The following is a 26,953-nucleotide window of genomic DNA, read 5'->3' on the forward strand; positions in this document are numbered from 1 at the left end:
TCCTGGATGTGAAGAAAGGAACATACAACAAAACATGCACTTGCCTCTCCTGCCCTTTAATTTGTGAACACCATACTCTCTTGATATGTCATGCCCAGAAAGAGAAAATGATAATTATTTTAAAAGCTTTGCTAAATTGAAATATGACCATTTCATTCGGCCTTCCATCAACCCTCCCTCTCTCAAAATTTCTGATTTAAAAAATCAGAAGGATAGATCCAAGCACTCTATAGACTACACCTAGATTACTTTGCTCCGAGGCCGAGGAAAATGTTTATGATTCCAAGATCCACTCGGAAGCATATATCTGCAATGCGTAAGCTTTTCGTTGGCAAGATCAGTCAATATCAGAGAGCGTGTAACGCTGAAAAGATTAAGCGGTTGAAGGTTAAAACAACAACAAAACAATCGATTCACTAAGTAATATGTTTTGGCCAAGTAACCATAAAATAATTTCGGCCCTAAGGAATCAAAGAGGGGTTTCTCGTTTTTGCACGACCTAAATTACTGTCAGAAAAACTGCACCAAGGCGTCGGGGGTGGAGGAGAGGAAGATTTCTGACACCGGGTGAGACGACGGTCGTAAACCTCATCACAATTTCACCTTTGGGTGAAAAGGTGGGAGGGGAGCCAGAAGTTTCAGCCTTGGCTCGTTCGAAAACACGTTTAAAAGACCCTGGAAGGAGGCGGAAAAGGGCGCAGACGCCGCGTCCGCGGTAGAGCAGCAGCAGATAATCGGGATCTGGGGAAAGGATGCGGAGAAGTGGGCTCTTATGTAAGCACACACCAAAAATTGTGCGTGCAAACCCGGCCTGATGCACATCTCGGCACACAACACACGTACCCGGTATCTCACCCCAGGGATGCCTCCCCAGCCTGCGGGCGCTGCCGAGGAAGACTGACCGACACTTCGGCCCTTCTGCACGTCCCCCCAGATCCGCGCAGCCACCAACCCGGCGCGGGTGCGATGGGGTCGGCCAGCTTCCCCCCGGCGCCTGCAGCGCGCGTCCACAGCCTCTTGCACCGCGACCCAGAGCCGCGCGCCGGGCCCCGAACCCCGCGTCCCGACCCGGCTCCCGGCGCTCAGCCCCCGCGTCCCTACCCGGCCCCGACGCTTACCTCGCGCGGCCCAGACCCCGCCGCCGCCGCCGCACAGCAGCCCGGCCAGCAGCAGCCAGGCGGCCGGGGCCAGCGCGGGACCAGGGCGGCGCAGCATCGCTCCGGCTCCCGGCGCCGCGGCCCGCCCGAGGCGGGAGCGGCAGGGACGCGCGCGGGGCGCCGAGCGGGGCTCTCGTGGCCCGAGGCCGGCTGCTTGGCGCTGCGGCGAGCACCGGGGTCCGAGGAGGCGCCGCCGCCGTGACGCTGGGCCGCGCGCTCGGGCCGCGGGCGCCCTCCCCTCGGCGCAGGCAGCGCTTCGCTGGAGGCAGAGGCAGCAACTAAGATGGCGGCGGCGCTCTCTCTCGGGTCCGGCGAGGGTACCCGGCCGGGGGCGGGGTGGCGGCGGGAGGGGCGGGGAGGGGAGCGACGGCGGGGTGGGGAGGGGAGCGACGGCGAGGCGCGCGCGCGGCGCCCCGGGGAGCGCGCGGGGCGTGGGGGGGGGCGGGGCGCGCGGGCCTACGAACCCAACGGCGGGGCCTGGAGCGCGCGCCCCCGGGGCCGCGCCGGGGATTTGGGCCCGAGAGAGGCTGGGAGAGGATCCGGGGGCTGCACCCCCCTGTCAGCTGCCGCAGCCGAGGGCATCAACTCCTCATCCCCACGCGCGCTCACAGGCCCCGGAGCCGAGCGAGAGCTACCCTGGGGCCCGTGCCTCCCCTTTCTCCCCTTCCCAACCCCACCCCAAGGAGTGCAGACCCCGCTGGAGGGTGCAGCCCAGGGCCGCTGAGCGCCAACACCCTGCGCCACTTGGAGCAAGTCACGTCGCCTCCCAGAACGTCGGTGCCCTCTTCTGCCAAGTGGCGGTGATGAGAGGGAGCTTGCGGGGTCGTGAAAGGTATTCAAGGAGACGAGGTCAGCGAAACGCGCTTTGTAAACAATCAAGGGCTGCGCAGCACGTGCTGCAGCGGTTCCAGCGCTGGGAGGGAGCTTGCTTGTTCCAAGTCCGTCCTGAATTTGTAACTCAGGATTCCTCCATTTGCTGAAGAAATCCGTCTGTGGCTTTTTAAAGGCGGGTTGTGCAGGTGACCCTTTCTAGATCTTAGTGTGATGCTAACGGTCCCTTAGAAATGCAGAAATCCAAATGGATGAAGAAGGGTCCCTTCAGGGCTCTTGGGTCCTCCTCTTTTCTTCCTGTCCTGGGGTCCCTACCTCCCCCCGACCCCTGGGGGCGCCTCACACTAGAGGAAAGGACCAGGACAGTCATGGATGGTCTCCTGAGTGCCAGGCACTGTGCCCTATGAGCCGACTTTATTGGCTTCATTTTGCAGAGAAGGAAACTCAGGCGAAATGACTTCCCTAGTTGAAACAAATACTGTAAAAAGATCAGCCCTCAAGGACAGGGCTGTCATTAAGGAGACACCCACAGCAAAGGTTAAACGATAAAATGTTAATTATTTAAGACTCTGCTGGAAGAGCTATCAAAGGTGATTCACCGCACAGTGATTGCCCTTGGCCCTGTTTGCTGAGAGGGTCTAACCGGCTGGTGGGCTTTGTGGAGACGGCTTTGTCGAGACCAGCTTGGGATGGGGTGAGGGAGGGTGGGCAGGCAGCCTGGGAGGCTGGGAGGAGAATGAGTCACTCAGTTTGTGGAGAGCAGAGGACTTATTTAGGAGAGTAGTGGGTGAAGAGCCCAGAAAGGTAGATCGAAGCCATTGTGAGGTGCCTTAAATGTCAGGATGAGGGATTTGGACCTAATCCTACAGGCCACAGGAAGACCTTGGACAGCAGTGAACAGAGGTGTGATGTGACCTTGGAGGGAGTTTCAAAGCAGTCTGCGATGGAATATGCTCTTCCCTGTCCTTTGTCCCTCAAAATCATCCTCCACCAAAGCCTGAAGACTCCACATCTCATCCCCCTGCCCATCCCGCCCCTGAGTCCAAGAGGACTAGACTCCCTTGGATAGACCCCTCCCCCAGGCACCTGCCTGGCCCCCCATTTGCCATCTCCAAGCCATGCCCCCCACTCCTTCTCTCCAGCACTGCAGAGTCATCCTCTCCGGGTGTTGCTGTTGCTTCCGGGCCTTCCTGGTTCCCAGTGGCTCCCTGCTGCCACCTCATCAGGCCCAGACAGCTCTGCTGGGCTTCCCACCCCTCATGCCTGGGCCCCACCCAGCTGACCTCAGGGCCCACTGTCTCACCACTCTCTGAGTTCAAGTTCATTCCTTCCCAGGGGCAGCATCACATAGTACACCATCCCCAACCTTTGCCCTGAGCCTCAGGTCCTACCAGTGCACTTTCTGGGCTGCCTCCTCCAGGAAGTCCTCTGGACTATCAGGCCCTCGCTCCCCAAACCCACATGCTCTTAACCCAACAATCCAGGCTTCGTAATCTGCTACTTTGTGCTGTTGATTGACTACTCTACATGTGTCCTCTTCTTCTCCACACTATTCTAGTGGGAAGGACCCAGATGGTACAGTCAGACAGCACTGGATAGGAATTCTGGCTTCTGCTACTACGAATGACCTTGGACAAGTTACAGAACCTTCTGAATCTCTTTCCTCACCTGTGAAATGGGATAATGATACCTATTTCCTAGAGTTGTGAGAATTAAATGAGATGATGCAATTAAAGTGCCTCCTAGAGACTAATATACAATAGGTCTAAACCTATGGTAGTTTGTTCTTTTCCTTTGAGCTCCTAGCGTACTGCTGAACATACAGTAGGTCCTCAATAAACACTCGGTGATGAACGAAATGAATTGCTGAGTTAGTTTTTTATTATTATCATGCAGATCACATCTCAGAGAGTAAAAAACATAGCCTGTAGGTTTCCAGGGACCTTGGAGATTTACAAAACATAAAATCAGAAAGGCATAATCTCGGAACTATGTTTTGAGTCAATAGGCTGATGCCAAGAGGGAAAATGTATTCAGTTCTATAAGCAACACAAACTGAAGCTCTTTGGTGTCTGCAATCCTGATCCCTTTATCTTCTTACCCACTCTGTCCCTTAGAGAAACAGAGACATAGATCTAAGCAGGTCCAGCGGCAGGTGGGCAGGCAGGCGGCCCCAGAGCTCAGTGCAACCCGCACACGCTGAGATAGTGCCCATAGGACAGTTAGTCCAGCTGCAAGGCTCAGCTTGAGCGTGTTGGAAGCCAGGGAAACCAGTGAACTCAGTCTCTGGTTGGCCTGACGATAGCCTCAGCCATATTGGCACTTTTCAGAGGTCTCCACGTGATGGATGGCCTCAAAATGGCCCTGAGATGGGGATCGATCCAAGCTGAGGCTATGGGTAGCAGAGAGGGTCCTTGCCTGAGCCAAGCCAGCTGCTGACTCAGCAGCAGCTCTGGGAGCCCTGGAGTGGGGGAAATGAGGCACCACCCAGGCCCATCCTTAGGCGGCGACTGACTGGGAGGTTGAGCCGGTGGCTTTGTCAGCCAGGCAAGGAAGACTTGATCTTTTGAACGTATAGTCAGCCCATCTGTGCAGTAAGTAGAGAGGACACAGAATTTCCATGGTGCCGCATCTTTTGAAATGGCTTTTGCTAATAACAATAGCCTAAGCTTTCTACCTGGAAGTGACATATTACTTATGCCTCCAGCAACTCTTTCCAGAAGGCACTTTTATGGTTCCAGATGAGCAAATGTAAAATTTGCTCAGCTCATTGCTCGAAAGAAGGACACCTGGGATTCAATTTCATGTCTGAGCCCAAACGATGCCTTCTCCCTACAGGAAATTACGCCCAAGATGCAAAAAAAAAAAAGCCCTGCACGGGATCCCACAACTTGGAGCCAGCCTGCCCCTCCACGTCAGACCCTCCAGCTGTCTGAGGTCCTGGGAGGCATTCCTCATCCAGGCTGGGGTTCCTCACTGGATTGTTCATTCCCAAGTCCAGAGTAGAAACGGATGAAATGAAGGCTTATGCAGGAAGGCTCTTTGCCAGAAGGCCGAGTCCTTCTCTGGTGGGCGGGTTATTACTATTAACACAGCATGTGCTGCTCGGCCAGTGTTTGTGGAACCGAAGCTGGAGGCAGGCAAGCCATCGTTGTGGCCGCTCTCCTAATGATGTTCTTGGGGGAAAACCCACTTCAGGGCTGCGTGGGAGAAGGTTGTGAGAATCTTGATGAGAGTGACACATAGGACTAAAACCACAGCCCCAGCACCACCACCAGGGTTCCCCGAGGCCCTGGAAGCCAGGAGGTCTGGCCCCATCGCTGCCTTCTAATGGCCTGGCCAGGTCACTCCATTGCCGTTAGAAGGGATAATTAATGAGGGACGAGACGACGTGTGCTTAAGAGCAGGAATTCTGGTGGGACAAACCCATATCTATCTGCTTCCTTCCCTTTTATAATATTTCCATTTAATCTTTTTTTTAAATTTATTTATTTTTGGCTACCCTGGGTTTTCGTTGCTGCGCACGGGCTTTCTCTAGTTGCAGCGAGCGGGGGCTACTCTTCGTTGCATTGCGCGGGCTTCTTAGTGTGGTGGCTTCTCTTGTTGTGGAGCACGGGCTCTAGGCGCGTGGCACTCTAGTAGTTGTATCACGTGGGCTCAGTAGTTGTGGCTCACGGGCTTAGTTGCTCCACGGCCTGTGGGATCTTCCCGGACCAGGGCTCAAACCCATGTCCCCTGCATTGCGCCACCAGGGAAGTGCCTCCATTTAATCTTATATGATTATATTAAATATTGGCATGGGTCCAAAGTCAAATCTAGAAAGCAAGATGCTCAGAGAAGTCTCGTTCCATTCCTGCCTCTTCCTTCCTGTCCCCTCCTCCCCTTGAAGATGACCATTTTGTCTTTTTTGGCTTATCCTTCTATTGTGGGAATTTTTTTTAATGCAAGTGAATATTTAGATATGTCTCTCCCTTTCCTAGATAAAAAGCAGCCTATCACGGGACTTCCCCGGCAGCCCAGCGATTAAGACTCTGCACTTCCATTGCAGGGGCCACGGGTTCGATCCCTGGTCAGTGAACTAATATCCCCCATACCATGCAGTGCGGCGGGGGCAGGGGGGAAGCAGCATATCGCACCAGGTGTTCTGCATCTTGATTTTTTTCACTTAGTAAAATATCCTGGAGATGGTTCCATCTCAGTATACAAACAGAGTCTTCATTCCTTTTCACAGATGCGTAGTACTCCCTCGTGTGGCATAATATTGTAATATAATAAGAAATCCATATTTGGCCTTTGTCCCCAGATCCTAGCACAGAGCTCCTAAATCCCTTGGAATTTCCTGGGTGATAGGAGCATCTTTTGTTCTAATGAGGTGACTCTTGGTGGGCTCCTGGATAGTTTCAGGATGAGGGCCAGTCACCAGAAAGACCAAGCTGTGATTAGAAGCTTGGAAATTTCAGCCCCACTCTGCCCCAACCTCAGGGAGAAGAAGGGGGCTGGAGATTGAGTTAATAATCAATCATGCCTACATAATAGGGCCTCCATAAAAATCCCTGAACTACAGGATTCGGCGAACTTCTGGGCCAGTGAACATACCCACTTGCTGAGAGAGTGATGCACCCCAACTGCACAGGGACAGAAAGCAGCTCCTGTACTCGGGACCTTTCCAGATCTTGATCTAGGGACGTTTCCATCTAGCTGTTCATTTGGATCCTTTATAATATCCTTTATAATAAACTGGGAAAGGGAAGTCGGGTGTTTCCTCGAGTTCTGTGGGTCATTATATCAAATTATTGAAACTGAAGGGGAGGGTCACAGCCAGATCAGACAAGTGTGGGTAACCTGGGGACCCACTACCTGCGATTTGCAAAAGAAGTAGAGGCAGGTGGGGCTGAGCCCTAACTCGTGGGGTCTGCACTAACTCTAGGTAATTAGTAGATTAAGTTCATTTGTAGGACACCCAGTTGATGTCCACAGAGAATCAGAGAATTTTTGGTGTGGAAGACCCACACATTTGGTGTCAGAAGTGTTGTGAGTAGAGGGGACTTCCCTGGTGGCACAGTGGTTGAGAGTCCGCCTGCCGATGCAGGGGACACGGGTTCATGCCCCGGTCTGGGAAGATCCCACGTGCCGCAGAGCGGCTAGGCCCGTGAGCCATGGCTGCTGAGCCCATGAGCCACAACTACTGAAGCCCACTAAGCCTAGAGCCCATGCTCTGCAACAAGAGAAGCCACCATGATGAGAAGCCCGCGCACCGCAACGAAAAGTAGCCCCCGCTCGCTGCAACTAGAGAAAGCCTGCGCACAGCAGCAAAGACCCAATGCAGCCAAAAGTAAAATTTTTAAAAAAAGAGGTGTTGTGAGTAGAGAAAGAGTTTTCCTTCCTGCGGACACACTGGAGTTTATTTCATCAGTTCCCTAATGATGTGTTGTTTCAAGTCTTTTGCTTTTACAAAGAGTGAGGCAGTGAGCCTTTTTGTATTTTTGCCAGTTGTACTGGTTTCTCCCTCTGTGGCCTTGGGTAAGGTTCTCTACCTCTCCAATCTCTGTATCTCCATCTGTAACATGGAGATAAGTCAGTGCCCACCTCCCTGGGTGGATGTGAGGGATAGAGGAACCCACGCACGACATCAGCTGTTATCATTATTCATTTCTGTCCATGGCTCGGGGCTTTACGTCTCTCTGGAAGTGGCAGAAACCCTGACTTAGGAAGGGGCATTCCTGTGGTCTCCAGAGACTCGGCTTGGGGCGCATGGGTTTGGGTTAGACTCTCTCCAAAGCTTTCTATAGCTCTCCACTTGCAAAGGAACCAGGAATTCCCACACGTGAAGCATCGGCTATCTCTGGCTGGTGAAATTTTCCAGGAAAGGAAAACTCACCTTGACACAGAAGCCACGCAGCTCACTTTTGCACCCCCAAAAGTGACAGAGATTGAGCTTTCCTGCTTATCCTCACTCCCAAAGTTAACACACAGCCTTTTCTCCTCTCTTTGGATGGGCTGCCAGGGGATGCACGCGTGCCACTCACTTCTGCGCCATGGAGAGGAGGGGTGGCTTTTTTTTTTTTTTTTTTGGCGGTACGAGGGCCTTTCACCGCCATGGCCTCTCCCGTTGCGGAGCACAGGTACCGGACGCGCAGACCCAGCAGCCACGGCTCACAGGCCCAGCCTCTCCGCTGCATGTGGGATCCTCCCGGACCGGGGCACGAACCCGTGTCCCCTGCATCGGCAGGCGGACTCTCAACCACTGCGCCACCAGGGAAGCCCGAGAGGAGGGGTGGCTATTTTATTCTGCAGCACCAATCATACACCCAATACGCTATACACACACACCACATATGGGCAAACGTGGTCCCTCTGAGGGCACACAAGCCAAATATGATGTGCCCTGTCTGCATACAACACGCTGATGGAAAGGACTAGACTGGGTTTCCAGGGAGGAGGGAAAGGCGAAGGCAGAAACTGCCCAGAGGAAACACGGCCACTGTTTGGGCACAGTGGAAACAGCACCAAACTTGGGTTCTATCCGTAGCTCCATCATATTTCCTAGAATTACGGGGGAGGTTGTAGAATAAGTGGTTAAAAAAAATGGGAAGGTTGACTTACTCACACGGTCTTACTTCAGATATACCTGGGTTCCGATTACTAGCAGAAAAGACCAGACAACCTAGATACTCTGAGCTTCAGTTTCCTCATCTGTAAAATGGTCATCATCACCATCGTCATCATCATCAACCTCCTTTAGATTTTTTTTTTTTTTTGGCCACGACATGCAGCATGCAGGATCTTAGTTCCCCGACCAGGGATCAAACCTGTGCCCCCTGCAATGGAAGCTCGGAGTCTTAACCACTGGACCGCCAAGGAAGTCCCATACCTCCTTTAGGTTATTGTGAGGATCAAGTGAGAGAATGCATATGAAGAGTTGAGCTCAGTCTGAGACACATATTAGATGCTCAGTTAGTGGTAACTGCTCCCACGATGATGACGATGGTGCTGATGATATATATGAATGTACTTGAGATGTCTAAGGAGTTGATGATGGTTATAATAACTACTTTCATGCAGCCCTTTAGATTTTGCATCTGTTTAGCATACTTCCTTTCTCAAGGGCATCTGATGCGTTTGGGACTCACAACAACCTCCCTCATAGGGGTTTTTATTTAACTGATGGGAAGCAGGAGTTCAGAGAGGTTGAGTGATTTGCCAAGACGGTGCAGCATAGAATTAGCAGAGGTTCCTCTGGCCTTTTTGTGTTTTTTCCTGGACCAGCAAATGACAGTAAAAATCAAGAGCCAGATTTCAGAAACTCTGGCTCTTTCAAGCCTCCCGTTCGTTTAATTGCTCAGGGATACCTTTTTCCCCTCCTTCCTCATCTGTGTAGCAGGGATTAATCACCCCCAGAAATCAAGAAATAACGAGCATGACTCACATGGCGAGTGTTTGCTGTGCAAGAAGCATTCTGTGCATTATCTGATTTCAATGCTAGCAGCGATCACACGCAGTGAATACCATGATTATCATGCTTTTACAGAGGAGGACGCTGGGGCTGAGAAAAGTCAAGTAATTTGCCCCAAGGTCACAAAGCTCAGTGGTAGAGCCAGGATTCAAACCTGTATCTGTCTGGCCATAAAGCTTAAGCTCTTACCGACATCACTAGCTCCCAGAAACTGCTCTGATGGTGAAAGTTTCTGCAACACCGGGAAAAGTCAGAGGGGCGTCCAGACGGGAGAACTGCTTGGCTGACCTCCATCCTGTCCAATACCTCTTCCAGCTCTGGGAGCTCCTGGTATGGTGGATGCATGGTCAGGATTGGCACTGGGTCAGAGCCCTAGGCATCTTCAGGGCCCAGAAGATCACAGCAAAGCCACAGGGCAGGTGCTGCCCCCTTCCCTGTTCGGCAGGCGGGAGGGACCAGGGGAGGCCTAGGGAGGGGCTTCTGCTGCCGCCCCTTTGTGCCCTCCCTTAGGGGCTCTTGTTTCCAGTCACCCCTGGGCCTCAAGGGGCAGAAGGAAGCCCTTTCTCCTCTCCCCTGCTGGCCTCAGTTGCTGCGCTGGGCTTCCAGCATCTGAAGGCATTGATTTAGGGGATGCAAATGAGGAAGCTGACTGTCAGAAGCAGACAGTCTCCCCGACACCAATGCATGGACCAACCGCAGAGAGGACCCAAGAATTCTCAATGAGCCCTGCTGTGGCTGGCTTAGCAGGAGCCAGGCAGGAGGCCCAGCACAGCCTGGGAAAGGCAGACAAGCAAATTTCAGGAAGGCGCTGGAGCGAGAAGGGCCTCCCTCGCCCTCCGCCCAGGCCCTGGGGGGCAGGGGCACCCTAGTGGCCTGGAGGGGAGGGAAGGGGGCCAGCTGAGGAGTCTGTTAATCCGACTCCCACCCTGGTCCCCCACAAGCCCAGCTAGGAGCCCAGATAGATGGGCGAGGAAACACTACCTGAACCGCAGGCCACAGGCTCAGTCCATTCCTGTGTCCCTGGGGCAAGACCTGGGAGCTGGAAAGAAGGGAGAAGCAGACGGGCGGCCAAGTATGAGCACAGGGAGCCCCAGACGCGCGGCAGTGGGTGGGGGAGGTGGAGGCTCTGCGGGGCGCTGGCTGGGCCGGGGGTGCCACGTGTTAGGATAGAAGCTCCGGCTGGCTGCCAGCAGGCCCGAGCAGGGCACCTTGCCGCTGAAGGAGGCAAGCACGGGCAGAGGAGGCTCCAGAAAGCTGTCCCTGGGGCTAAGGAAACACAAGGCCGCCTGCGTGCGGAAAGGGCAGAGGAGCTTGTATCTGCCCTTCTGAGGAGGGTTGCCATCTGCCCCCGGACTTGACCACCACCTCAGGAATAAGGACGAGAGATCCCAGCACCAGGCCTCAAGTTTCCAAAGCCGAACCCATCCTGCCCCAGGCCCCAAACAGCTGCCACTTGCATGTGAGTCATGCCCTGGTCACCAGACTCTCTGCCATCCTAGTGGGGGTGGGGGGGGTCAGCCAAAGCCCCCGTGTCAGAACTTGTGGAAAGCTCTGGATTCCTCACTCCTTCAACACCCTCATCCTGCCCACAGCTCCAAAGGCCAGCCTGGTGCCCGGCTCTGGACGGGCTCCAACTAGGGTGCCTGCCAAGCATCCCCCCTCCCCGCGTTTCCCCCCCAGCTCCCCTCGGAGCAGGGTGAAGGGGAAACGGATGTTAATTTGCTCGTCTTTGCTAATTTGAAAAGGAGCATAAACAGCGGAGCGCAGCCGCACGGCCCTGCTGAGGGTGTAGTTTAGGTCCAATTATGTGCTATTAGTCCATTTGCTCAGTGTTCCCACGGCATATTAATTGCAGATTTGGTATTGTGGCAATTAACACAATTACGGGCTCCATCTCTCTGCCAGGAGGCCACAATCCACATGCTTTTGGCCAAGGAGTTGGGCTGGTGAGATGGAGGGAGACTCCCACTCGGGAGAATGCCCACCATTATGGGTAGAATGTGTCTCTCCAAAGTTCGTTATGTTTAAGTCTTAACTCTTAGTAACTCAGAATGTGACCTTATGTGGAGGGGGTGGGTCTCGACAGAAGTAACCAAGTTAAAATGATGTCATTGTGGGTGGGCCCTAATCCAATATGACTGCTATCCTCATACAAAGGGGAAATGTAGCCGCGTAGAGGGAAGATGGATGATGTGAAGAGACATGGGAGAAGACAGCCATCTACAAGCCAAGGAGAGAGGCCTGGAGCAGATTTCTCCTTCACAGTCCGCAGAAGGACCAACACTGCCAACACCTTCATCCAGCCTCCAGAACTGTGAGAAAATGAATTTCATTCTTTCTTTTTCTTTTTTTTTTTGGCTGCACCGCATGGCTTGCAGGATCTTAGTTCCCGACCAAGGATCAAACCCGTGCCCCCTGCAGTGGAAGCATGGAGTCCTAACCTCTGGACCACCAGGGACTTCCCTAGAAAATGAATTTCTCTTAAGTCACTTATGGTGTTTGTTAAGGCAGCCCAAGCAAACTCATAGACCCACCTCTATCCTATGCAGAGTTCCCCATGGGAGACAAGGAAGGCTCGGGGAGTGGACACCAGTGATGCTGTCTGATTAGAAGGCTTGAGAAAGACTCAGCAGTGATAGCCAGCACCTCCCTCCTGCCCAGCACCTCTTCCCAGGGTTTCCCATCACTGTGGCCTCTGTTCTCCTGGCCCCCAAGCCTTTAGTCTCCACAGCACTGCTGTTGGAATTCCTCTGCACCCACCTCTGATTAGTCACCTGTCTGGCCAATCCTGGATGCGTCACCTCCTTTCCCTTTGTCATCCCCTAATCTTAATGACTCAGGATTACTTACCTTGTAAGGTAAACAGAGTATGTGTTATTTCCCGGGTTAAACCGGAAAATAGTCAGGTGTCTGCACAGGGCTTTCAGGCTCACAAGATACTTACCAAAGACCTGTTTCCATTCCACACTTGAAACCACCCTATGGGGGTTGGTATTATCACTCAGTTCACAGGTGGGGAAACTGAAGCTTGGAGAAATCACACACAACCCATAAGCAGCAGGGCTCAGGACTTGAGTTCTGTGTTCCAATAGGGGAGGGAAAAGCTAGATGAAAAGCTAAATGAAATGGATGTCTTTATTGCAGGACTTCTCAGAACCTTTAGTACACTGCGACTCTCCAAAAGCATGTGTACAGCATGTAGCATTTTCCGGCCTTCTTTTACTCTTGTGGGACACCCGCCATCCTAGGTAGGGGCTACATGACACCACAGTGCTGCTCTAGGATGGCAAAACCAGGTCTACATGTGGAAGAAGAAAACCCTGATCTCAAGGGGCAGGTCCTCTTCCTACCCCCGTGGCAGGTTAGCTGAGCACCCAGGATTGATGTCACCGTGGGATTTCTCACCACCTGGGGTTCAGCCAGCACCAGAGCCCAGTGGTGGACGGCTTGTCCCCAATCACACAACATCATTCCCTTTAGGCACCACTGCTGTTCTGCATGTGGCCCTGGTGGCGATGATGCTCTCAAGAGCCTGTCCCACCCCGGTCACAGGAAGGGGATGTGGCTAAGGCCCCAGCAACTGTGATTGGTCCAAAGGTGGCACATTACCCAAGCAGGGCCAATCAGACACTGCCCTGGGATTGTTTGGGGCACTGAGGCTGCTGTAGGAGGAGGTCAGTCTGAAAGGAGATGATAAGACCAAATGGTGAAGCAGACACAAGCAGCGATGGACCTAGAAGAGGAGAATCCCCTCAAAAGCAGTGAGTCTCCAGTTCCAGTCCCTGAGGCCCTGGTTCCCGCAGCAACTGCGTTCATCCTACAAACTTACCCCCAGAGCCTCTCCAGCGACGGGATCCAGTTGGAGATGGGTTTCTGCTGCCTTCAAGTCAGAAGGTTGTGACCACTGCACGTCCCTGAGCCTGGGGTTGCTTTACCAGCCAAGGCAGGCCCAACAGGGCTGTGGGTATGGGTTGCCACACAGGTGTCAGGGCCCAGCCCCCCTGAAACGTGCCCTGAGGCCTCAGCCAGAGAAACAGACCATGTCCTTCTCTCTGTAGGTCCCAAGTTTCTTTGTTTTTGTTCAGAAAATAGAGTCACTGTATCTGTGGGTCACAGAGGGCCCAGCAGAGGAAGCTATTTCAAGGTCAAGGTTATTCATTCATTTAACAAATCTTTATTGAGAGGCTACAATATGTCAGGTACTGGAGACATAGCAGTGCAGAAGTCAGATGAGGTTCCTGTTCCCACGAGCTTACCTTCTAGTGGGAGGAATGAGAGATAAACAAGCAAAGGAAGAAATTCATAAATAAGGCTTTTTCAGATAAAGAAAATAAACGGAAAAATGGGATAGAGCAGGTCAGGGAGGAGAAAGCAATATAGGGTGGTCAGTGAAGCCCCTTCAAGGGGGTGCTATGGTCTGAATGTTTGTGCCCCACCCCCCCCCCAAAAATTCATATGTTGCAATCCTAACACCCAATGTGATGGTGTTAGGAGGTGGGGCTTTTGGGAGGTGATTAGGTCACGAGGGTGGAGACCTCATGAATGGGATTAGTGCTTTTATAAAAGAGACCCCACAGGGCTTCCCTGGTGGCGCAGTGGTTGAGAGTCCGCCTGCCTGCCGATGCAGGGGACATGGGTTCATGCCCCAGTCCGGGAAGATCCCACATGCTGCGGAGCAACTAGGCCCGTGAGCCATGGCCGCTGAGCCTGCGCGTCCAGAGCCTGTGCTCCGCAACGGGAGAGGCCACGACAGTGAGAGGCCCACGTACAGCAAAAAAAAAAAAAAAAAAAAAAAAGAGACCCCACAGAGCTCCCTCCTCCCTTCCACCTCGTGAGGACACCATGAGGGCTGGTGAGACCAGAACCTGACCATGCTGGCACCCTGATCTTGGACTTGCAGCCTCCAGAACTGTGAGAAATAAATTTCTGTTGCTTATAAGCCACCCGGTCTGTGATATTTTGTTGTAGCAGCCTGAACAGACTAAGACAGGGAGTGACACTTGAGCTGACATCTGAAAACTGAGGATTCAGCCATGTGGAGAAGAACTGCAGGTAGAGAGAAGAGCCAGCACACGAGCCCTGAGGTGGGGGCAGGCTCAGCGTGTCTGGGTGATGAGAGGAGACAAGGGGCTGGGTGTGGAGGGCAGGGAAGTGTGGCAGGAGACGAGGTCAGAGGTTAGCAGGAGCCAGGTCACCAGGGCCTTGGGCTGCCTACCCAAGGGAGGGGAGATTTTTATCCTGCGTGCAAAGGGCAGCCATGGCCTTGCAGGGTACAGGGTGGGAATGCGGGCAGCCTTACTTGTGCTTTCTCGGGTACCAGAAAGGCAAGCAGCTCCCAGACACACGGTTTCAGGGGAGCCCTTGGGCGGTGAGCAGAACAGAGCCTTCTCTGATACAGCAAGAGTCAGAATGCCACTGAGCCTCAAAGGCTCGAGATCACCGGTGCTATCTAGCGGTCAGGAGAGGCCAGGTGATGCTGCCGAAACAAACAGGCCCAAGACCCTCAAGGCACAAAACAACAACACACTTCTTTCCTCATTGGTAGACTGGCACAAGGGCTCTGCCAGGGCCCAGGCTCATAGGCCAGACACCTCTGGAACATTACCAAGCAGCTCTTAAAGCCTCCCCCTGAAATGGCCCAGCACTTCTGCCCACGTTGCATTGGCCAAAGCAAGTCAGGGCCACGCTTAACTGAAAAAAGAGGGGGAGGGGGACACAATCCTTTTGTGTGCCTGGAAGGGAGCGCTCGGGAGTGTTTGGGGAGCGGCACCAATGACTCCTACAAGCCCCTGCTTCACAGGTGGGAAACTGAGGCTCAGACACATGGGATGGAATCACTCCAGGTTAGTGGCGGAGGGAGGTACAGCGCTCAGACCCTAGGTGAGGTCCAGTGCTCTCTCGGCGATGCCCCACCCCCTCCCCACCCTGCCCCAGCCTCCTCTTCTGCCTAATGACCTTTAAGAGCTTAATCTCATAAGCTGCTGGTGCCCTCCACATACAAGCATGAGCTCGTCCTCCCAACGTCTCAGAGGAGGGACAGGGCACTAGGACACCCCCTCTCGCCCTCCTAGTCCCCCAGGACAAATGCTTGGGCCCTGAATAGATCACACAGCCTGGAGAGGGGGCGGCCAGAGCAGGCCCGAGCTAGTGCTGGCAGCTGCCCATCCAGCAGCGGCAGCAGGAATCCGCCCGGCGGGCCAGGGCGGTGAGGATGCGTTGCCAGCTCTCCGGCAAATGCCCGGCCCCAGCCTGAACCCCCGGGCTTGCCCAGGCGCGTCGCCCCCCAGACGCTTCCTCCTTCAGAAGCAGTTTCCCGGGCTCCTCCAGCTGCCCCCTCTGGGTCTGGCTGCCGGAGAGAAGCCAGGGACCAGCGACCCCAGGGGACCCGCAGGCTTCTGCCACTGCCCTGCCCTGATACCCCGCCCCGCCCCCTGGGCCACACAACAGGCAAGGAGGACAGCCCCACGGGCAGGTGCCGGAGCTCCGAGGGACCCTTCTGACTGCCTGGGCTCCTGGCAACAGGCCTGAGTCCACCTCCTCCGTGACAAGGGTTTTGCTCCCTCCCAGGACACTGTGGCGTGTCTCCAGATCAGTCTGCCCGGGCGGCCTCCTCCGTCTCCACAGCGCACGGCTGGGTCCCTCTCATCACCCGCCACCTTCCAGCTCACACGCAGGAGGTCCTCAGCCGGTGTTTCAGGGGCCCAGCTTCCTCAGCCGGTGTTTCAGGGGCCCAGCTTCCTCAGCCGGTGTTTCAGGGGCCCAGCTGGGGCAGCTGGGCCAGGTTAACTCCCTGGAAGTCTGGAGAGGTCCGGGGGGGCCAGCCAGAGGTCTCAGGGCTCCCCTCTGCAGCTGGCCACCTGAGCTAGGGGCACCTGTGGGAGCCACCAAGGAAGGTTCTAGACAGAAACCTTGAGGGGCCAGAGTCCAGGCTGCCACTCCCAGGGCATGGCCTCCCTGCGGCCTCAGCAGTTTCGGACGTGCTATGGGCGGGTGACTCGGCCAGAGGAAAGCCCACAGACCACCTTCCCCTGGGATGCTGGACCAGTTTCCCAGGGGGGCAAGCGGGCAGGGGCAGTCTGGCTGAGAAGGGGGTGGGTGGGCAGGGGCAGCCAGCCCCCCGCCGCCGGCCTCCTCTGGGCTGGAGTCTGGGGGTGAGGGGCGCAGAGTGTTTCTGAGGGCGCACAGCAGGGACTGCACAGCAGGCCTGGCCAGGAGGGGCCACGCCAGGCCAGGGAGGCCTGGCAGAGGCTGCCTTGGGCACCGTCAGAGCGTTGGGAGGGTCTGTGGAAACAGCTGAGGGTGAGGCTAGTGCCACTGTCGGCCGCCCCCTCATCCGGGCCCCTTCCCCATGCCCGGGCCTGGGCCTCTGGCTCCCTGGGGCGGTGGGTGTTTCTCTTGTGAGCCAGGACACGGGAGGGAGCGCAGGCTTTGGGAAACAAGGGCTAGTTTTACTGCCTCACTGTTTCCTCTCCCAGCGTCCCAGCTCCCGGCCAAGGTACAGCTCAGGCCTCCTCCTCTCACGGGCTAGGCTGCCAGGTGCCAGCGGCTCAGCCATCACCTCTTGCTTGCCGCCGCCTTCAACAGGCCGGGCTGCAGGTGAGGACAGGAGGCTGTCCCTGCGCTGCCCACGGTGGCCCTGAGGCCATTGCAGCCACCTTCAACAGGCCGGGCTGCAGGTGAGGACAGGAGGCTGTCCCTGCGCTGCCCACGGTGGCCCTGAGGGCAGGGAAGTGCATGGAGGGCCCCGGAGCCGGGCCTGGGAGGCCCATCACCTCGGTGGCATCTCAGCCAGAGTCTTGAGTGTGGCCTGCTCAGAAGAGGCCGCCTGAGGGGAGGTCAAGTTGCTGGTGCGTGCAGACAAAAAGAAAAAAAAAAAGTGGACCAGAACTTTAGCCAGTTTTACTGTTTTGAAATTCCCTCTAGTGAACAAACACGTGCCCGACCCCAGGCAGGCTGCTCCCGGGTGGCCCACCCTAGGCCCGCCACTGCTGGTGTCCACGCACTGCATCCAGACCACAGCCCAGGAGGCACGTTCCAGAGTAGGAAGCAGAGGCTTGGCGCCCTTCAGTGACTCGTCTGGGTCACGCAGCTGGTAACTGGCAGAGCCTGGGTTTGAACCCGGGTCTGTGCAGCTCCCGAGTCCAGCGTCCGGGAGGGCCTCCCCTGCCAGCGGCCACCCCGGGGACTGACGGGGGCTTTGCTCCACTCCACAGCTCTGGCTGGGGGACCTCAGGCCTGGGGGGTGGGGCGTGGGGGGATCTCTGATGAGGGAGGAGGGGCAGAGGGGGCTGGGCGCTAGTAGCCAGCGGCTCCATCTTCGGTCTGCTCTCAGGCGGAGCCAGCCGCTGTGGGAAGGAATCTCCGGCTGGGATAGGCTTTTCTTTAACCACTTGATCATGATCAAGGGTTTAATTTTATCCCCTTCCCTGGCTGCCTCGGATTCTATTTGGAGTTGAAGCACGAGCCAGTGAGCGGGAGGGTCCTTGGAACCCTGGCAGAATGGCCCACCCCCAGGCTCCGAGAGGCCTCTCCCTGCCTGTCCAGCCATGACAAGGTCCATCTGGGGGACCCCCCTCAGCTCTGTGGACTCCGGAAGCCTGAGGGACTCTGCTCCAATTACAGCTCTTCCTGCGTGCAAAGCTGCTTAGCAGAGGGAGAGGCCCTGGGGGGCGGAAGCAGGAGGCAGCTCTGGCCTCAACAAGGGAGCCTCTCAGCTCTTTCATCCTCATCAGAAAAGCATTCAACAAGCACCTGATCGGACCTGAGGCTTGTTCCCCCCACGCACGGCCGGGAGCTGCAGACAAGGCCTTGCTCTGCGTGACTTATACGCAGGGAATATGGGGGTGGAGGACACCGTCACGGTGACTGAATGATGACCGCATGTGCTGACCACCCACTGTGGGCGGGTCACGCGGCCAAGCTTGTCACGTGCATTATCTGGTTCATTCTCAGCAACAGCCTTATAGAATCGATGCTCTGCTTTATTCTGTCTTTCCAGTGGTGGGTAATTTGGCCCAAGTCACACAGCTGCTTCAATCCCACCAGGTGGCCTTCAGAATTCTTGCTGTGGACACTTAATATCTCCCCAGCCCCCAAAGACATAAAGACGTAACGATTTATACTATGGGAGTAAACAGCATAAAATGAGGTCAGGAGAGAACCATGTTTGTCCAGGGCTTTATTGGGTTCAAAGCATTTTCATGTAGTTTGTCAAAGGTCCACTAGTTTCTATTATTATTGCCATTTTATAGATGAGAAAAATCAGGCTGAGACCTGCCCAAAGGTACAGAGGGTCACAAACCCGGCCCATTGTCCCCAGATTCAGAGCTCTCCCGCTGCCCTCACTTGGACACGGGTGTGCTTCAAGGTTGGACTGCCAGGTGCTGGTGGGGGGCTGTGAACAGGAAGAGTTAGGGCAAAGTGGAAGACGAACTTATGCTAGAGAAACCAGCTTAGCCTGGAGAACTGCCAGGTCCGCACGAGGAGGCCTCAGAATGGGTGAAAGGCGAGAAGCACGCGTCAGAATGGACAAGTTGGGACAGCAGCTTCATCCTGGAGATGAGGGCTGAACCGAGGACCCAGCAATGGGTTAACCTGCCTGACAAATACCTGTTAACAACCTACTAGAGTCGCACACAACAGGGCTTGGAGAACAAGGGCAAGCACCAGAATGGCCCTGGGGAAAAGGTACTGGGCTGCCTGGCGACACAGGATTTACCCCCAGTCCCAACCCGCCCCCTCCTGTCAAAGCTGGAAGTAGTGGCTATACGCATGGAGTCTGGGGTCAGACAACCTGGGTCCAAGTTCCGGCTGTACCATGCCGACCTTTAGCAAACTAGGTAACCCCCACTTCCTCATCTGTAAAATGGGGATAATAACATACTTAGCTCACACATGACTGAAGATGGTGTACATAAAGTACTACGCACCTGTACACACATAACACCCACCCAAGACACATTCACTGTGTTATTAAGACTGGGACACCAGGACTTCCCTGGCGGTGCAGTGGTTAAGCCTCCATGCTGCCAATGCAGGGGGCGCAGGTTCGATCCCTGGTCGGGGAACTAGGATCCCACACACCGTGCGGCCAAAAGATTAAAAAAAACAATCCTTTATGCGGGTGTCACCTGCATAAAAGATGTTTGCGAAAACCCACCTCCTTCCATGGCCAAGGCCGAGGGCCCAGAGGAGGAAACTCTCAGAGGCTCTGGGGCTGTGCAGGTGCGGCGGGGCTCCCACAGGTGTGCCAACAAGGCGGCCACCTGCTGCACACTCTCCTCCTTCCCTGACTTCTCCGCCCCCGCCGCTCGGAAACCGTCCGTGAGGCTCAGTTCCAAGCCAAAGCGATGCACTGGCTGTATTCAAAAGGCATTTTACTGCCCTTGTCCTTTGATGAGGACTTTCTTTAAATTAGGACTAGCAGTCATGGTGCCCCAAGCCCCCAAGTCTTGTAAACACCACTCATTGCCCCAGAAGAGAAAGTTGCTTCATTGGATGGAGAAGTGTTTTTGGTTTTGTTTTTTTTGTTGTTGGTGGGGGGGTGGTTGGCAGGATCTCAGTCCCGAAGCAGGGATTGAACCCGGGCCACAGCAGTGAAAGCCTGAAATCCTAACCACTAGACCACCGGGTAACTGCCAGAAGTGTTTTCTAACCATGGCCTCAGGATAGTCTAGGCGTAGCTCATCCTCCAAAACAGGAGTGGGCAGCCAGGAGAGAGCGAGCGAGCCAGAGAGACAGAGAGAGGAGGAGGGGGGGAGGGAAAGAGACTGCGAGGGCGGGGCCGGTGGGTGATGGGGGGGGCGGTCCCCTGGGGCCCAGCGAGCTCCCCTGCTCCGGAAGCCACCACCACTGAACCAGGTGCCCAGGAGGGATCGTTTTCCCTGTCACAAAGGGCCCTGTTCAAAGGCAGGAGCAGCCTGGATAGCACTCACAGGTGCTATTCACTGCGGGGCCAGGGAGAAGGCTTCATTCATTCTCCACCACCCTCCCCCCAGGCCTGGGAAACACCAGCAAGTGCAGGTGCCCTGCCTCCCTCCTCAGCCCACCCTGGCCTCCCCCAGGCTCAGCCTGGCCCCCAGCTGTCTCAGGCCTCAGCAGTCCCAAGCCTGCGGTCCGGGTCTTTGCTGGCCCCTGCCCCTGTACCTAGGAAGGTGGACCCAGAAGGTTGCCTGCTGTGTGGGCTGACAGACCCCGGGAGACCCAGGCCTGCCCCCACAGTGTTCCCCCTTCCCCTGCTGAAGTAGCCTAATTCCCATCAGACAGCGCTGGGAGACTCCTCCCTCCCGGCTCCAGTGCCAGGCTCTCTTCTGGGGGCTGGGCAGGTGGTATCCGGGCCAGCCAACCCCTCCCTCTGCACGATGGCCCAGCTTAGAGGAGCTGATTAAGTCCAAGGTTAGCTACCGACAGTGCCACTCAGAACACCGGCTGGGGGTGGAGAGATTCTATACATCATTTCCCTAACATGAGTCCCTTGACACGTAGCTTTTGGCTAACACAGCTGTCTTTTTTTGTCTTTCTCTCAAGAACTGTAATTTCCTTCCTGGAAAAGGAAGTTACAGAGAAGGGCAGACCAACTCAATATAAGGCTGCGCATAAATTACCTGAAGGTAGAATGGGCTATCTTGTGAGGTAGTGAGTTCCCCAGTCCTACAGGGTATTCAAGCAAAGGCCAGACAAGCCCTTTCTGAGATGCTTCAGAGGGGACTCACACATCTGGCTACTACATGGGCTGCCAGACAACCTCCAACATCTCTTCCAACCCTAAGATTTAATTTTGTCGATTGTGCCATCAGTCCCCATGTTCTATAAACCTCATAGCATTCAGCACCCAGGGAAACTCTTTGAAAAGGAAATAGAAGGACTGAGTCCATGTAAGCAGAAAAAAAATAAATAAAGACCTAAAATGGGACGATGAAGGGTGGAAATGAAAAATTCTAGAAAATGCTTCCAAAGCAAAAATTCCTCAAGCAGAAATGACTTTAGCTTCCGAACTTGAATATACAGCCAAACACCAACGGATCTTGTTTCTGGGACGATGGACGGATGGATAGTCTGTTTGGACTTTTGTTACAAGCATTCTAAGACCACTGCCATCACACAGGATGTTGGGGTGTCTGGATAGACGGGGTGCTCAGTGTCTGCTTGAGAGCATGGAGTGGGGAGGCCACGTCTGAGGATTACTGACCTCAGCCCAACTAGGACAATACTGGGAACCTCCAGGTCAAAAAGGGGGCTCACCCTTCCTACAGACGTGTCAGCTGGGGTGGGTAGATCTGGGAATTCTCCCAAACCCCCGGCTCCACTCCAGGTCATAGACAATTCAACTAGCAAACATGGTGTTTTCGCCCCTCCTCGGGGAGGGCGGGCCCCAGCAGCAGAGTCCACGTGATGCGGGGAAATCAGCTCATGAGCCAAACTATTAAAAATCTTTATTGTTAATTATTTTCTTCAACAGAAATATTTTTAGTTGAAATACGAAGCCACAGCAACATTTCCACTTTTCTTCTGCAGAAGATGAGACAGATCAGGGCCATCGCAAGTTACAAGAGGGAGGCCCATGACCCTGACAAGGACAGACTGGGGCAGGAACACACCGTCAGCCAGGACTCGGACCCTTGACGGGGGCTACAGGTACAAGGAGAGGGGCCAGCCGGCAACACTGGCAAAGACAGCTGATAACAGATGTTACAACCTGGGTGGTGGGGGGAGACTGAACAAAACTCACCTTTCCCCAGGGGCTCAGCTGGAGCTGCGGGCCACTGAGCTGGGAACGAGTACAGACACACATGTGTGTGTACACGCACTGCCCCCCCTGGAGGAGGATGCTCTCAGGCCCCTGCTGGGGTCCACAGTCCTTGTCCCCTGGGGATCAACGGCCTTTTCAGACTAATGGCCAGCTAGCCAGGGCGGGGGGCCCCTGTGTGTAGGAGGATGGGGTGTCTAGGTCGTGTCAAGTCCTCCGCTGGGGCAAGGCTCAGAGGAAGCTCAGAGCACAGTGTGAACGGCCACGGGGCCATGGGGCTCCCGGGGGCTGGGGCCCGGGACACGCTGGCGTTCAGCTCCCTTGCTCCACGACAGCCCCAAGCCCCGAGAAGGGGGAAGTTTGGCCCTGAGCGTCTTCTCCTGGCTCTGGGTACCTGGGGTGAGAAGGAGACCTCAGCCATCTACTACCTCCGGGATGAGGGTGGGAGGTCGCGGCGGGGGCGTGGGGAGGCTTCCCCTCCCCAGGCCCACATCTTCCTCCAACTCCCCACCCAGATTCCACTCCCGCGAGAGATGCAGGGAGCAGGACAGGCCGCCTCCAGGGGGAGGAGGGCAGGTGGGAAGACTTGGGGCTCCTGCAGCCCTTCAAAGACCACTGCTCTGCAATGTCTTTCTGGGGGCGGGGTTGAGGGCCAGCCGGGTGGCACTCGCTCACTGAAGACCCAGCCAGCGGTCCCAGTGGGCACTTCATAAATAATGACACTGTCCCTTCCAGGCCGCTGCGGAGAGAGACCCTTCTGAAGGCAGTGCAGTGAAGGGCACGGCCTCGGATGAGAGAGCTCCCAGGGCTGGTCAGGACCCACTGCGCTGGCAGCACACACCTCGGGAGGAGGCTGGGGGAGGTGGGAGGGTGCGTTTCGCGCCAAAGGCCTCCTGGGCCTTGTGAGCCAAGCTGGGGCCTTTGTGGGGGTTCTGGGCTCTCGGGCAGAGACCTCTGCTATGTTTCGGGGTCTCAGAGCTGGGAGCAGCTCCTGCCCCTTATAAGAGGAGCCCCCACCATGAGGCCTCAGGAAGTTGAATATGGAGGGAATGGCTCAGCGCGGGCAGGCTGGAGAGGCCCGGATGGTGCGTGTGAGCGATTCCATTCTCACCAAGGGATGCTGGCTGGTTGCCAACTCATGAAGTGATGCGTGTAAATCCTGGCTAATGGTCACCTCTAAGCTCTGGGCTGCTCGTTCAGGACAACACAAACCTCCTTGGGGCCCTGTTTTCCAGCTGTGGGCCCTGCTTGGCATCCTAGGGGTCCCCTCGCTGATGGAGCCTGGTGTGGTCATTAAAGCAAAAGCACTCTCTAGGTGGACCCCCGGGCTGGAGAGGGCCCGCACGCAGCAGGGGGTGGGCAGCCCATGGCAACAGGAGTCATGGGTGAGCCAATGGGAAACCAAACACACATATCGAAAGCCAATCAAATGCAAACACAAACAGAAAACACGTCAAAGCAGCAGCAGCAAGCTCTTTGCGTAATAAATATTGCAAAGCGCACTTGGTTTCTTTCTTTCTTTCTTTTTTCAAGTCGAATATAACAACCAACGTCCCAAACCCTGTTTTCAACATTCAAAAGAGAGGAGCTGTTGCCATCAGCAGAACACCTGCAGCCAATCAAAGAAAAAAAACCGTTTCCCATTAGCCAGCCAATCAAAATCCTTTTCCAGTTTAAGCAGCCAATCGGACCTCTTCACATTCCTAAAAAGTGACCGACATAAAGCACCAGAGCTCGGAGAGCTTCCTGAGAAGCCATACACCGAGGCGCATTTTTTTTTTTTTTTTAAATAAGAGTCAGAAATAAAAAGGTTTGCGTTGGTCGAGATTTAAAAATAAAAAGGTTTCTTCCCGCAGCCAATCATGAGTCCGTCCCTTTAAGCCAATCGTAACTGCACCACTGGTGTCTCCCTGGAGGATTCTGAGTGGCCGTGGGGCGGGACGGGAAGGGGTGGGGTGAGGGGGTCGGGGTAGGGAAGGTGACCCTTTGCCACTCAGCCGGTGAGGTCCACACAGATCTCCTGGCCTTTGCCAGCCTCCAGGGTATTCCAAGGGGTTTGCAGCTACTGCCTCCGGTCCTCCGTCTCCGACCTGGAAAACGCCATCACCACATCCTCTGCACCTGCAGACCAGGGCGAAAGAATTGCTGCTGGATGGTCCTCTGGCCCTGGGCTGCAACCTGGGACAAGGCGAGGAGGCTGCGGCCCCCGATGCAGTGTCAGTCAGTCCACTGTAGCGGGGTGCTTTCCGAGAACAAAGTGCTTCTGGGGGAGCCCACCTCCCCTCTGGGCCTGGGCCTCCCCTACAGCCTGGCCAGGGTAGGCCAGCAACCCTGCTGCACGGCTGTGGGCTGCAGGCCGCAGGGGCGAGGCTCAGAGGCTTGCTCAAGGCTACACGGTGAAGAGGTGAGCGTGCCAAGAACCCAGGCTGCTGTCCTGGAGCAGGGCTCTGCTTGTGACCCTTGCTCCAAGGTCACCAAAGCCAGGGGCCCTTGGGAACCTCTCTCTTCCTTCTTAAGACTCTTGTTTTGATCCCTTTGGAGGATCTTGCTCATAATTCCTAACAGCCAGTCCTCTTTGCCCAAACCCAGCACCTGCTCAGGGGAGCGCGGCCAGGCCCATTTCCAGCCCGTGGTCGGCCCGGCTCCCATGGAGACAGATAATGGCCATAATCTTTTTGTTGTTATTTTTAATGGTGGATTTGAGGATTCTGGTCCAGGCACTCATGAAATCACTTCCTTTGTCTTGTTTTCCATAAGACAGGCTCTGACATGCAGCCAGAAAAGGCAGGAAGGAGGGAAAGAGCCTGAAATGCTGACCTGCCTCCCCCACCTGAAGCTGCTGGGCAGGAAGGACTGAGTGGCAGACCCTGCAGGGCAGGTGAGGTGACCTGCAGGTCCCACCCCACCTCCTGGGCCCGGACCCTGCCTGGGCCCTGCCACTTTCTCCCCTTTCCCCCTGCCCCCCCCCTTTTTTTTTTGGCTGCACAGCATATAGGATCTTAGTTCCCCAACCAGGGATCAAACCCGTGCCCCCTGCAGTGGAAACACGGAGTCTTAACCACTGGACCCCCAGGGAAGTCCCGCTCTCCCCTTTCTCTAAAGGATCGTTCTTGGTAGCACCCTGAACGTGAAGTAACAGTCAGCTGCCCATGGCCTTTTAGACAAACTTCTCTTCTGTTCCGCTGGAGGACTTCTTCCCGGGGAGGGGGATCGGAGCAGCAGAAACAGGAAAGGCCACTGAGGGGCGCGCGGGCAGCGGGGCGCGGTGGGGCGGCGGACATGTGAAACGGAGTCAGGGAGAGGGCAGGACGCCACCACGGCCGGCCCCCACCCCGGGGCGTGGTGTCGGCCACCTCCGTCCACGCCACAGGGAGTCACCCCTTCCCACTGGCAGCCTCGTCCTGACCTCCTTCCTAACTGCCCTGCCACACGGAGGAGGCACGCAGGCATGGGTGCTGTAGAAGGAGGGCCCGCCCACAAGGATGTAACATTACAGGCGTGTCCTTCGGTTTGGGGCACCAGAGGGCCAAGGTGCTACACAGGGGAGTAACCGTGCCACACATGCCCCATCTGCCTTGATGGGGTTCTGCTGTTACCAGTACAACCTCTATTCCTGCAAAGGGGAACGAGCTTCTAGAAAGGAGCTCAAATCATCCGACTTCTTGGGATTGGGCTCCTTTGCTTGGGAAGCCCTACCAGTCCTTCCCCTGTCGTCCCGGGAACATTCTGTTCTCGCCTCAGTCCTCGGACCACGCAATACCACTGCGGCAGAATTTTCCTAGCAACCACAGAATCCAAGGTTACATCATACCCTGCACGGCAGCTGAGCTGGTTACCTAACAGATGCCGGCTTTTCCCGAGTGCCGCCTCTCCAGCTCGCTGAGCAGGAGGGGGCTGAAGAGAGACCACGAAAGGGGACTTGTGAGCAAAAGATGCAATGAACAGGGACAGCCCACTCACTTCTTTCCTTGCCTGTCTCGTGGGCTTTCTCGAAGGGACCTTGGGCCTCTGTGCTGAGCTGCAGGCACAAAAATAGCACCAGCTGCCCCAGGAAGGAAGAGTGAGTCTGCAGAGGGAATGGCCACTGGCTCCTTGGAGGAGCCCAGACTCGGGGGCTGCCCAGTGTGTGTAGCTGGGCTACACCCTGAGAGGTGGAGAAAGAAGTCACCTCCTCAAGGTCATGCAGGGACTCCAACAACTATTTAGCAAGACACCTGAGGCAGTGCTGCAACGCCAGCTGGTGGCCCCATCCCTGGCTGGGGTGGGGAAGGCTAGGAATCTGCAGCTCCCATTTATAGAGCCTCCCACTCTGCTGCTAGCTGGGTGCGGAAAGGGCCCACAGAGCTGCTGCCCATCCGTACTCTGTTCTGTTCCTAAAGGACTTGCTGTTTTCCAGGCCTCACCACCAGGGATCTGCTTTCCTTTGGGGCCCGAGCGGGGGCAGGCTCTTCCAGAGCATTGTCTGACCTGTCCTTATCACTGGCTGGCCTGGTACTCATCATTCAACAAGGGCCTGACCTGAGCTCACAGGCCTCTGGGCGAGGATGCTGCCCTTCCCTTTCCTCTTTTCCATGGAACTTGGGCCAGTTACCTAACAGGGAGGGTGAGCTGCTTAGTTAGTTATTAAGATTCAAGCTCTTAGAGCCTGAGAGCCAGGAGGGGTCTCCAAGGTTAACCCTCATGGTCCCTCCTTCTCCCTTAAAGGCTAGGATGTGGGGGTTCCTCAGATGCTCTCACTGTCCTGGAAACGCAGGACTCACAACAGGA

At 55.5% G+C, this 26,953-nt stretch overlaps 1 protein-coding gene and 1 long non-coding RNA gene across 9 annotated transcripts in view; one reads left to right on the top strand and one right to left on the bottom strand.

Moving 5' to 3' along the window:
• The window catches only part of LOC137215008 (beta-catenin-interacting protein 1), a 151,823-nt gene that overhangs the window by 76,695 nt on the left and 48,175 nt on the right, over nucleotides 1-26,953 (bottom strand). For 2 of the 8 annotated variants that reach the window (XM_067719575.1, XM_067719564.1), the window contains exon 1: nucleotides 1,119-1,279. The exons of 5 other annotated variants lie outside the window; for them this stretch is intronic. In XM_067719575.1, coding sequence (XP_067575676.1) covers nucleotides 1,119-1,215 — 97 coding nt within the window. In that variant the 5' untranslated portion in view covers nucleotides 1,216-1,279. Of the gene's footprint in view, nucleotides 1-1,118; nucleotides 1,280-21,857; nucleotides 24,308-26,953 lie in introns of those variants that run through there. One more of the 8 variants, XM_067719586.1, reaches the window with a different exon arrangement.
• Nucleotides 1,613-3,851, top strand: LOC137209935 (uncharacterized). Its single transcript, XR_010936191.1, has 2 exons — nucleotides 1,613-1,989; nucleotides 2,858-3,851. It is a non-coding gene; the product is annotated as an uncharacterized lncRNA (long non-coding RNA).

The sequence above is a fragment of the Pseudorca crassidens genome, chromosome 2, assembly GCF_039906515.1.
Source record: "Pseudorca crassidens isolate mPseCra1 chromosome 2, mPseCra1.hap1, whole genome shotgun sequence".
In the NCBI taxonomy this organism is placed as follows: Eukaryota; Metazoa; Chordata; class Mammalia; order Artiodactyla; family Delphinidae; genus Pseudorca; species Pseudorca crassidens.